The sequence below is a fragment of the Tauraco erythrolophus genome, chromosome 7 (assembly GCF_009769465.1).
Source record: "Tauraco erythrolophus isolate bTauEry1 chromosome 7, bTauEry1.pri, whole genome shotgun sequence".
NCBI lineage: Eukaryota > Metazoa > Chordata > Aves > Musophagiformes > Musophagidae > Tauraco > Tauraco erythrolophus.
This window is the reverse complement of record NC_141471.1, coordinates 30,629,182-30,642,166: the sequence shown is the minus strand read 5'-3', so window position 1 is coordinate 30,642,166 and position 12,985 is coordinate 30,629,182. Positions and strand designations below refer to the sequence as shown.

The window sequence follows — 12,985 nt, the reverse complement described above, 5'->3', positions numbered from 1 at the left end:
TCTGTTCATTTGGATTTTACACAAAGCAATTATAGAAAAAAAAAGTGCTATTGGGTTTTCAGGTTTTAGATAACAAAAATAAGCTTGGTATCAGAAGATCAGAAGGTTTTATTTAAATCCCTGTTCAGTTCTCAAAATGCCTTTACAAAAAGCTTTTTTCACCTTTTCAATAAAAACCAAAACCGGAATTTCCACACAAAATACACATACCACCCTGTAACATGCTCATTAAGAGTACCAGGATCTGAGAGCATTTGTTAGAGGATGGAATATTCAACAATAGAAACACTAGTTAAGTTCAAAGAATACACTTAACTTTGTGTTAAAAAAAAAAAAAAAAAGGAAAAAGCATCCCCTACCACTTCTTACAGCACAGAGCTAGCCCCAGCTGCACAATACTGCTTTAGTAGACGTGCATGCATGTGACGTTTCTTACAGAAACTCCATTACGCTTCCAGAGGACAGCACATACAGCAGGTAAAGCATGTGTCATGAAATTTTAAAGTAAAGAAATTCACTGAAATAAGATAATCTTTTTCAAGGGACAGAAGGAGAACACTTATTTTGCAAAAATACGACACCAGACTACCAAAATTGTTTTAATAACAACTTAGGCAAACTATAAACTGTGTATTCTTTTTCATTCAAGGATAGCAAAGGAAGTTGGCAATTCGTTAAAAGTTGTGGTTTTTTGTAAGCACAGATCATTACATAAAGGCTCTGAAAAACCGAGCATAAGTAGTTAAGTAGATGAAAAGCATTTATCTCTCAAACTACTGCTGTAAAGCACTATTCATATCTCTTTAAAGATTTTTTCCAAATAAACAAACGATTGTACGCTTTTAATCTTTACAATAAAAATATCCAATATGAAAAAATTGTGCAGTTCTGAAAAACAGATGTTAAAATAAAATTTCAGGTTTTTCACAAATATAAAAAAAATATTTATAGGCATCTACTGGCGTATGCGGATTAGCTACTGATTTTTACTAGCTACTAGCAAATCATTAGCGATTAATTTATCTGAAATTAACTAGCAGCAGAAATAATGATTTATGAAGCTCATACAACTATGAAATTGGAATTATAATGATTACAGATTTTAAATAAAGCTAGTTTTAAAAGTTATGCACTGAAATTCAGGAAATTGTTTAAAAGATCATTAAATACAGCTTGAAACGTATAAGCATAAAAAATGAATTAAATTCTGTCCACAAATACAGCCCTTATACGACAGATTAAAGTAAAAAGGCCTAATGTCTTGTCTAGTTACATTCATTTATAATCTGCATAGATCCTGGCTCAGAGCAGAATCTCTGGTATGTTTAAATTTACCCTTGTGCATTTAGGTATATTCTCTTACATGGTCTCTCTTAGGAAGTCTAAAGTCAAAAAAGTCTTCTCGTAAACTTTAGTTATGGTTTGGTGCACAATAAGCTAGGTGCTCCCTCCAAAATAATGCAGTCCAAACGGCTGGACCTTCTCCCTGTCCTTTCATTTTCTTTGAAACAGCTGCTCTTCTTGATATGAATGTCCTCTAAAGTATTTGAAAGCTAAGAGATGGAAATACTAGAGACTATTCAAAGGGTAGTTTTCAAAAGCTTATACAGCATTACGATGCAAAATACTGCCCTGACACACTATTAACACAAAGAACTGCTCAAGGGAGTCAGTCCTGACTCTGAATAACCTGCTTCAGTCTTGCTTCTCTCACACTTCCAAATTATAGAAGGAAACTGAGTCTCCGATAACACATGAACACTGGTGTACCCCAATTGCCTCTGGCCATCATTGTTCTGATGTAAGATTAGATTGAATTAAGATTTGAACAATGTAGTTCCTAGGAGAAAACCTCATTTTTCATTAAACAGTCTCATCTTCCTCTCCATGAGTCGGAAAATTAATATTTCTCACAGCTCTTCACAGCCAGTAATTAGTTATTAGCCAAACTTTTTGCACAAGCAGACTGAAGATATGAAGAAAAGGTACCTCATTCAAAATAATGCAGACCATCCCACTATAAATCTCTGTTAAAGTGTCTTGACACAGATGTAAGGGTAAGAATTTACGCGACTCAAGATGAGAAAAACCTGAAAAGAACTGTTAAATTCAAAAAGGAAAAGAAGAAGGAGTAATAGTATGGGTTGCAGAAGGTAAAATTACATGTCCTTATTATTTCTTGCAATAATGCAAGGAAGACAAAAGGAAATTGTAAGGTTACATTTAAAGTGGAAAAAACGCACCACTATTTTCTTTGAAAAACAATTAGGCCCTGGAAAAGAAAATTCAAAACATCAATGAATTCAGGTGCTTTGAAAGATTACAAAAACAACAAAAAAATAAAACCTGTTGGACTTATGCTCACATCCGTAATTAGACAGAATTACGAAAGAAACAGAAAAATTATGAATACTTCTAAAAGGACCTTTTGCTTTTCATAGTACACCCCAAACAGACAGAAATTAGAAAAAAAATACTACAAATAAGGAAAAAAAAGAATTTTTCATGAAAGGGGGTGTTCTTTGTCACCTCTGAAATCCGTGTTACCAAACAGGAGCTGCAGGACAAGTTGATCACAAAATATCAATTAGGAAAGTAAAATTTAACAGGAAATATGTTTTTTCATATAGTTAGCATATAGGCTTAGTTAATCATATGCATTTGTACAAAATGCCTTACAGATATCAGCTATTACTGCCATCGGTAACACCTAATACAAATTTATCAAAATAAAATATTAGGGCTTACCCACAATTTCTGTCAACAAAGTAACAAAGAGTTAACTATGATAAACCACTACAATGAAATCCAAACATGGAAGATGTATTTTTTTCTCCTAGGTATGTGGCGAAAAAAACCCTTTCAATTATATCAATTCAAGACAAATTTATGCAAAGCAAATGGAAATTCCCTTGAGAGCAACAGATACACAATTCAACAGTCTTATAATTGCACTTGTTGATTATAACTGTAAGCAAAGCTGATTACACACTGTTAGCTAAGTGGGCTTGCCAATTTCTTCCAAAATAAAACTAGATTGAATAAAACATGCCCAGAGATGCAACATACACTAAGATGGTAGGACGTTGAAGTAAGTATATTTTCAAACTGTTATTTTTTTTTCTTCCTTATTTTAAACTACTTTCAAGGATTTGAGCCATGAGTACACAAAGGACAGAACAAGTATCTGGTCATTGTTGTTGAAATGCACCACAGAGATATTCTCTGTGCAGTCAGATTCAACTAAACTTCACATGAGATGTTGTTCAAAGGTCAGGTTTTTTCCTCCTCAAATATACAGACAGCCCCAGATCCAATGAAACAAAAACTACTCTCTTCCTAAAAAATCAAAATGAAACAAACAAACAAAAAACAACAAAAAGATCCCAATAAAAACTAACATCAACTTTCCGGGTTCACAGCAAAGGTGAGTGGGAATCCCATACTGCCAGGAAATATCTATTAAGTCTTCAGAGGTTTGTTATCTTCATTTTGTTATACATCCTAAGTGCACGAAGATCATGAAAGAGCTGGAATGAAGGAATTCCGCCTAGTTGAGAGAAAGAAATCCAGCAAGTGTCAAGAGTATGAACCTTCTCTTCCAAAAGAAGATAGTAGGAAATAAAAAACAAACAACGAAACCTGTCAGCTATGAGAAAGCTAAAAGAGCGGAGATAACCTTGACAAAGGAGCCCTGCCCACAGGACAGCAAAGATCTTATCTTTCGAATCTGTATGTTGGATTTGGAAAGAAGTGGAAAGAACTAGAAGACAGCCTAAAAATTCAAGCAGAGGAATAAAGTCTTTCTTACTGGTAACAGTAACTCTTCCACAGTGCAATGCTGTACCGTGCCAACATAGTAGTGCACTCAAAACAGATTTAATCTCTATATTATGTAGAACATGTGTAGACATATTCTCTAACATGTGAGATGCCAAATGACCCATGAAGCACAGCTTAGTACACCACAGTGTCACATCGTGAGAGGAACATATCAGAGCAATTAGACTTCTCTCCATTTAGCAGAAGCAGGTTGGCAGTTATTACATGGGCATTAAAATAAACCAATCTTGTCTTCCTATGGATTTCTGTACAGCGCCTTATATCATTCTTATAGCAGCTTTCCAGTACCTAAAGGGAGCCTACAGGAAAGCTGGAGAGGCACTTTTTACAAGGGTATGTAGTGATAGGACAAGGGGCAATGGATTTAAACTGAAAGAGGGCAGATTTCGATTAGATACAAGAAAGAAATTTTTTACATTGAGGGTGGTGAGGCACTGGAACAGGTTGCCCAGAGAAGCTGTGGATGCCCCATCCCTGGAAGTGTTCGAGGCCAGGTTGGATGAGGCTTTGGGCAACCTGGTGTAGTGGAGGATTTCTCTGCCCATGGCAGGGGGGTTGAAACTAGATGATCTTTAAGATCCCTTCCAACCCTAACCATTCTATGATTCTCTGATTACTACTGTGAATGTCTTTCCTGCAATACTTCTGGTTCTCTTTAGTCCCATAATCATGATTCCCACCCCCTAATATCACTATACTAGGTATAAAAAGAGGGAAGAGAGAGAAAGAAGAAAAAGGGGAGAGGAGACACAAAGGGTTCAGTAGGCAGGAACATCAGACAATCTTCTTTCTGTGCAACCTACGGCATGATGACAGCCAGTTCAACTTATCCAGACAGCTGTAAGAACCTACATGTTCTCACAAATATGGAAGAAGGGAACTTTCCCTCAATGAGAAAAAGAAAAGTTTTTCCTCTACAGAGAGGTTCTCAATTATTCACCAAATTTAATTTTGGATTACGCATACTCCTAATAGTTTGAGCTAAATTAATCTTTTTGTCTTGAGTCGCTCTTAAATTTCTTCTTAGTCATAGAGCAGGAAAAGGAAGCCATTAAGTAAATCAAAGCTGCAGCCTAAACATTCCAAATATTTTCAAATATAATTAATGCAAACATTTAAGTTTAGGTCAGGAAAATACTTGCTTAATTGTTTTATGAGCGAGTAGGTAAGGACTAGAGCACCAGAGAAACACAATGGAAAATGCTTATTAATCAAAAGTTCTACTTTCAAATGAAAAAAAGATGCTAAATATTTCATCAGTACAGGAAGCTTTTGCTTCTTTTCTCTAAAAATTATCCACCGGAAAGTCTGAGAAAGCATACAATCACTATAAGACTAGGAAGCTAAACAAACTGAAGTAACCATGTCTTGTGAGAGTCACGGAAGTCAATCAGTAGGTTTACTGTACATAACGAAATGACTAATTACTTTACAGCTGTAATTGGCAATTCCAGATATTTAAATCTTAACATACAAGAACAAAGTGTCCTTAGCTACTATGATAAAAAACAGCTGTAAAGGCTAAGTTTACGTGTAAACTGAATTTTCCCTTTTTCTGCAATCAACAAAGGACTTTGTGACCGAGGTAAAAGGAAAAGCTTGTACTGCACTTCAGTTCAGTACTGTGTTTCCCACCTATTTATTTTAGCAAAACTAAGTATTAACACAAGTAATAAACTATTAAGGAGAGGAAAGCGAATTTATAATAAAAATAGAACATCAATCAAATTGGAATCCCACAATTCAAAATGTCCAACACACGTTACCTTAAACAAAATTATTATGAATATGAGCTGCAACAACCATGCAACCATCATTTACCGTGTTTCTGATTGGAATTTTCTTCGGTTCTGGTGGCACATCCTGAGGAACAAATTTCACTGGTTCCTTAATCTGCCTCCTTGATCTTTTGGTCCCATCTGGTAAGGTTTCCATGGCGATATCAGCCTCCATATCACTGCTACCTGCCTGGTCACACTCTGAGCACTGCCTGCAAAGTGGAAGATTTTCTATTTAAAACTGCAGTCACAAAAGCAGAAAAAGAAACACATTGAAATGTTTGGGTTTAAAATAAATTCAAAAGTCAAGAAACTTAATGGACACATAAAGAAGTCCCTCAAACGTATGATATTTTAAGCAACTAAGCAAAAAACAAGCAAGATATTCTTATTGGTTTTTTTTTCTGACTGTATTTAAAGTCTGAAAACCAATATTTTGAAAGTTTAATCTTCCAGAAAGATGCACCCTATTTCACCATTTGCATCCTACCATATCACAATTTTTAATGGTGCCCACTGATCTGTAATCTATTAATTATTGTAACCACTGCTACAATTTAATCTTTACAATGACAGGCTGCTGAATTCATTCTGATCAGAGCACCCTTTAGTGGGAGGGATTTAGAAGAAACAAAAGTCATTTTATGAAAATCAATTTTAATACGTATTTTCTAAAGGAGTGGGTTTTAAAGCTGAAAAAAAAAACAGTTAATAGACAAAGATACAGAAGCTGGAGATCTATATGAACAAACTTTGAACAGGGAGTTGAAAACAATGCCTACTGAGCTTTTGAAAAAGTACAAAATAACAATCAGAACTTCAAAAGTGAACAGATGCTAAAGTAATGCTACTAACAAGCACCATGACAGAATTAACAAGATGGGAATTCATCAAGTTTTATTCTTGTTTGCAGAAAATACTCATGCAAAGCCATAAATGCAGATGTTAACTAAAAATATGTTAATAAAAACTTAGAAATTGTACCCCACTAATAAGAGCCAGTTTAATTCCTTCTCACATTACACTTTGAATTCAAAATATTATAAATCCTTTGAAAAAAATTCCAATTCACTGTTCTCATATTAAAAATGTTCTTTTTCTAATAAAAAGATATAATCAACATTATGTTCTGCTATTAATTGGCATTAAAAGGGGTAGACACATCAATGATTATCTAAATGAAGGAACAAATTTGCTTTGGAAGGACATATATTTAATTATATGAAGTTAAATGTTAATACACACTTATGACAAGAAGGCATGCCCATCCTGTATCTAAACAAAAGCACAAGTCAGGTATGTACGTTGTGTCTGAGCTGATTTCTTCAAACGTATATGTTCAACAGGAATATTTTTTCTCCTATGAACTTCAGTAAGAGCTAACACAATATCAACTCCATCAACTTTCCATGTTTTCTAATGCTTTCAAACTAATCCAAGCAGTATAATCTCATTTATCTCCCGGCTATACTGGAAGACAATAGCAGTCATCATGGTTCGCTAGATAGACCAGTGATTACCAAGTCAAAATAGAGAGGATCTAATCCTAGATTGCTTAACTGTTGTCAGTGTAACCTTGGCTAAATCAACACATTCCAACTTCAATTTTGCTATATGTAAAATTAAGTTAATTTGGGCTATATTATGAAAATTAATCACTTCTTATCTCTACAGCACTTGAAACCACTGGAAATCAGACACGTGTCAGTGCTAGAAGTATTGCTGGTTTAGAAAAGTACAAGTACTACAGGGTAGATTGCAGTAAAGACAACAGTCTCTCCCCTCTCTCATGTAAGTATACACAATTTACTAGTAGCCAAAACACAAGGAAGTCAGTTTATGCAGTTTTTATACTTTGCAAAAAGTTCTGGGCCAGCATACAAGGGTGTAATACTCCATTTGTCCTCCTTTTTACAAACCTCGGTTCACTACAGACCTGTTAACAGTACCTGCTATAAATATAATATATAAAATATAAAACCAATAAAAAATATAAGGCGTAATAACTTTCACAAAATGCCACTTTTTACAGTTACACATGTACGTAAATTTGTGTACGTACACACACATATATATACATGCACTTAAGTAAATAAACAAAAGCACGTAGACCAAACTACTTATGAAGAAAGATTCTCCAATATTGTAACAGAAGAGACAAGCTTTAGAGATAACAGCATTCCCTCAAAATTTTTTCTGTCTGCTTAGCTAAAGGTTACTTTGTGTTCTTTACTTTTATATGAGGGACTTTTATTTTATATGGAGAGGGACTTTTTACAAGGGTGTGTAGTGATAGGACAAGGGGCAATGGCTTTAAACTGAAAGAGGGCAGATTTAGATTAGAATTCTTCACTATGAGGGTGGTGAGGCACTGGAACATGTTTCCCAGAGAAATATGGGATATCCCATCCCCGGGAGTGTTTGTTCAAGGATGAGGCTTTGAGCAACCTGATCTAGTGGAAGGTGCTCCTGCCCATGGCAGGGGAGTTGGAAATACACGACCTTTAAGGTCCCTTCCAACCCAAACCATTGTACGATTCTATGATGCATTGTCTTCAAGTTGTCCAACTCGACCCTAAGGAGATTTTCTGTTTGGTAAGTATCAAAGAGCACAGCCCTGCATAACACTGCAACATCAGTCATGTCATTAATTTATGTAATGGAAAGCACAACTGAAAGTATTTACTATGATCTGGTTATGCAGAAGTAAGCAATAGCTATGAAAGTGTTCCTAAAATGCTGTGATGATCAAGCAATTCTGAAAAGTTTATTTTCCCTATTGTAATGATAAAAACACGTACTATGCGTAAATTAAAAATAAGCATTCTACAACTAAAGAGCTGCACTAAAAAACGGTAGTTGTTTATATGACAAAAAATAGTCGTTCGATTTTACAGCAACACTTGGAGTTGGGAATCCCTTCTCTCGGATCTACCACCCTGCACCTCAGACAGTTGTACCGAAAATAACTATGCAGACCAGTAAAGTACTTTAGTTTCATTACTGTATTAGTTTCATTTATATTTAAACAAATAAATGTGTTGATTTAAATATAAACAAAGGATTTTCACTTTGATGTTAGTGAGGAAAACAAAAAACATCTCCATCAAAAGATGAGGTACTGCATGCAAGTTCCTGAAATTTCATTTTTATGACCCAAGTTGTTCTGAAATAGGTGGTGCAAATGTCACAGCCGTCAAAATTAGAAAAAAGCTAGACCAACAAAAAGAAAGCTGTAAAGTCATAGTATGATGGGGAGGTGGGTGAATCACAGAACAAAACTTCACAAATACACTGAAGATGAGGGAAAAAAAGAAAGACAAACAATGAAGATGAAGGAAAAAAAGGAAAGATATAAACATGAAGTTACAAGCAACCTCTTGGTTTACTGGAATAGCTTCTACTATCACAGGGAATCACATCTTATCAACCCTATTATAAAGCAGTCAAGCTTTAACTATAAAGTAGTTTGGTTGTTAGCTCCCAGAAGGCCCACAGAAAAGCTATTATAGACACACACTCCTCTGACACGGAAACAATCTCCTAACTTTCAGCTCCTATTATGGTTTATTTCAACATGTTTCTTGAATTTAAAGAGCTCTTCCCATTCTGCTCTTTAATCCCAATACATCCATAGAAAGCAGCCATATGACTCCTCTTCCTTTTGGCTACGCTAAATTCATGCTCATTTAATTTCACCTTTTCAAGGACAACCAGTGAATAGAGAACCTATCACAACAGGTCACCTTTCGAACTGTTCCAACAATCTTCGACTACCTCTAAATTAGCAAGGATTGCCATGCAGCACCAGCAAATTAACAGGAGAAACGGTGCCAAAGATTCAACTTCTGTGCACACGTTTTCTATTGCTTTTAGTCTGGACTTGCCTAATCTACACTCAGAGAAACTCAGCAGTAGGCAATAACATGCCTACTACTAAAAATTACTGGAAATGTTTGATCCATCAAGAAATCTCAGTAATGAGATTTTTATCATACAGAAAGTCTTTGATTAAGTGCTAACAACCTACGGAAAAGTTGCATGTTTTTTTGTTTTCAGTGTGACTTAGTACAAAAACCAATAGTACCAGAGATATCTTTTTCTAGTGAGATGGGAAGGTAAGAACAGCAATTGAAAAGGAACACACATTATTAATTTTCAAAAATTATTAATGGTCCAGGCTGACACTGAAACACTGGTTTCGTGTAGCTGCATGATGCAAATGTTTCTGCGTTGCCTGGTAGTGAACAGATTTTTGAGCATGGGCAGCTTCAAGAAACGCGTGAACCTTTAATGAGGCTTTACTTCGGGGCTTGAGTAAGCACTCAAAGACCAAATACTGCTTTCTGTTTATTAAGTTTTAGAAACTGACAGCATGAGGCCTTTAACCTAGAAATTTACAAAGTGAAAAAGTGAACATGTACATCACTGAGAAAATAGGGAGGGGAAGGACAGCTTGGAGATAAGAGTGCTTTTTTTGGTGAAGTGGCAATGAAAACTGTAGAGAAAAAACCCTGTTATTTCAAAAAAAAATTAGTGCAAACAATGACATTATAATGCTTCCTTATGCTGTAAATTTACACATCAAAAAAACTAAATGCACTTTAACTTATGGGCCTGGCACATGGAAGTTTGTGAAATGATGATGAGAAAAGCTGAAGAAACACTGAACACCATTCCATTATAAATGAAAGGTTATAAAGTTGAAGATCTCACAAAAAAGGCTGAAAGCCAACATATTGGTAAAATTAACATAAATCAGCTCTTATTTTTGAAATTTTAATAACAAAGCAAACAACGTATTTGCTATATGAGACAGAAAATCAGATAAAAACATATGAAAATATTTTATTGAAAAGTTAACACTACAAAAATAAGGAAGGAAAATGAGGTTTTGTTCAGTTATCACATTATAGATGAATGAGACTGCCTTAACTGTGTTATGGTACATGGTTTCAGAGCAACTTGTGTGATGAAAATACAAAGGACTCAGTCTGAACAAGACAGTCATTCTTACAATCACAAGTAGGCACTAGGTCAGAAGAGGATTTGGACGAAACTAGCATCCTCGGGACACAGCACTTAGTGTGAAAAGAGTAAACCTAAATCTTTGGTGCTTAGTGAACACCACTACAATGCTTCCAGAAAACAGTTCTGCCCTCAAGTGTTTTAAAAGGCAACTGTACAGTTATTAGAGTTTGGATTGGTTTAATCAGGAGGAAACATGTCTTTTAGACAGTCTGTGATAAATCACTTCTTGCAATGTTAGCAAAGAATTAAACGACTTTGAACTTGAGAAACATGGACCATAGCTTTAAGATGACACCTATGCTCTGGTAATTTGAATAAATCACACATGCTGAATGACATACTGGAAGTGGAAAAAAGGAGGATTGCTCTTATTCTGGAGATAAAAGGCAGCATATATGAACCAAAAACAGTCTGTCAAAGAGCTTCAAAGAGTATCTCTCAGACAGTAAAGGTATTGAAAATCTGTCATTTGCAATGATTCAAACATCCTTCATCCAGGACAAGCGACAAATGCATAAAAATTTACATGTTATATGCAATATCACATTGCACTCACACTTATGTAAGTTGGTAATTTTCTATCATTATCCAATGATTCAGGATGAAGAAACAATCAAGATGTGCTGGATCAGTACTGAATGAGTGGGGTCAGGAATATGAATGAATGTCCAGATATTGCATGAGTATTCATGGGACTACTGGTCAGGAACTCTACAGCTCATTCTGTCTGTGAAAAATACTCCCCATAGCAGTTACCAGTAAATTAACTTGGCCTGTCAGAACAAAATTAAAAATCACCAAGCTATGATCACTAGTGCTTGTTTGTTCACCTCAGTCCCCAGCATTTCATATGCTACTAGAACTTATCACTGTTTTCAGCAATCTCATTTCAATAGAAAGAGCTAGTCACTGTTGGTAGCTGCAAAGTATTTTCTTAATGAAAATGTCAATATTTTACAATCAGATTTTGATTCATTGTATTGTCTGTCAACACTTATGCATTGCTTTTGTTATCAGAGAGAATGACACGACTTAATTTTATAACGTGAATCAGAAGAATATTCTAGTGTTTAATCAACATGATTTCTAAGAAATTAAAAATCTACAAAATTTTAAGTACAAGTTTGCCACAGCATTTTACTCTATGATTAGAACTGCCGGTCCACTTTGAAAGCAGCACATCAAAAAAGACAGAAATTAATGCTTTCATGTTTTTTATGTAAAATAGTTGTTATGCTCTTCTCAAAATAAATCCATTTGAAATGAGGATAGGCTTTGAACTTACTACGTTACAAACAATTTCTTTCTAAACCATTCAAGATGTATAAATGTTATCTTGGAGAAAACTGACAGGCTTCTGAACAGAGGAAATTCTTAGCATTAAGTGCTTGAAACCAGTTTCTAATAAGCTGTGAGACACTGGTGCTCACCAGGTCTAAACTCAGTTTCTATGATTTCACTGAGACTCAGATCATTACTTCCATTTAATATTTAGAAACATTGAGATAACTTGTGCTAACAAATTAGCTTTTAAATATAAAAAAGAGATTTTTTTTTCTTAGTGGGTTTAAACAATTTCCAAACTTTTTGTATATTGTAATTTACATATCTATTAAATGCTGAGCATGAAACGGACAAAAAGTATAACTGTTAACTAATCTACGTAGCATCACACAGATTTGACATCCTCAAAGATAGTATAAAATATGAAGTATATGGAATAAACTCATGCTAAACTACACGATGTTTAAATAAATATGTATTGATAAAGTATCTAATCATCAAACCTTTTGCAAAGGCTCAAGTTGGCAATTATGAGCAAACGATTAGCAGTGACAATGGAATAGAAAGTAAAAATTAAGAAACAATTATTTTTTAACTGTTTCCTGCTTACTATTTTAAAAGAGGACTAAGGTCAACATTTTTAACTACTTTATTTAAAGCCTTTCAACCTGCCTACCCTTTCAAGCGATTTCCCACTATACCCATTTTCTTTCTTTATCTTTTTGCATAAGTTCCCGTTATATCTTGTACAAATACCTGAAGAGTACATGGTCCCTGTATAAAAAAAAAAAAAAAAAAAAAAAAAAAAATCACACTTTTCTTCAGAGCTTAATCAAAAGATCAAAATTGTATTCAAAACAGCAGGGGGGAAAAAACCTGCTGAACTCAAGCTTAGATTAAGGATCTGTTCTATATCTTCTCCACTGATCCTGAAAAGAATACATAAAGGCATGTCCAATGATGAAAAGAATGTAATCAATACAGCTCAATTTGTCTGCTATAATCTCACACTCCAGAATATGCCTTAGCTAATTAAAGTAAAAGCTAAG

The 12,985-nt window shown here is 34.7% G+C and overlaps 1 protein-coding gene across 1 annotated transcript in view; it reads right to left on the bottom strand.

The window, feature by feature from the left end:
- Nucleotides 1–12,985, bottom strand: part of PHF14 (PHD finger protein 14) — a 166,974-nt gene that overhangs the window by 105,367 nt on the left and 48,622 nt on the right. The window contains exon 14 of the mRNA XM_086614903.1: nucleotides 5,665–5,833. Within this exon, the coding sequence (XP_086471029.1) occupies nucleotides 5,665–5,833 (169 nt within the window). The remainder of the gene's footprint in view (nucleotides 1–5,664; nucleotides 5,834–12,985) is intronic.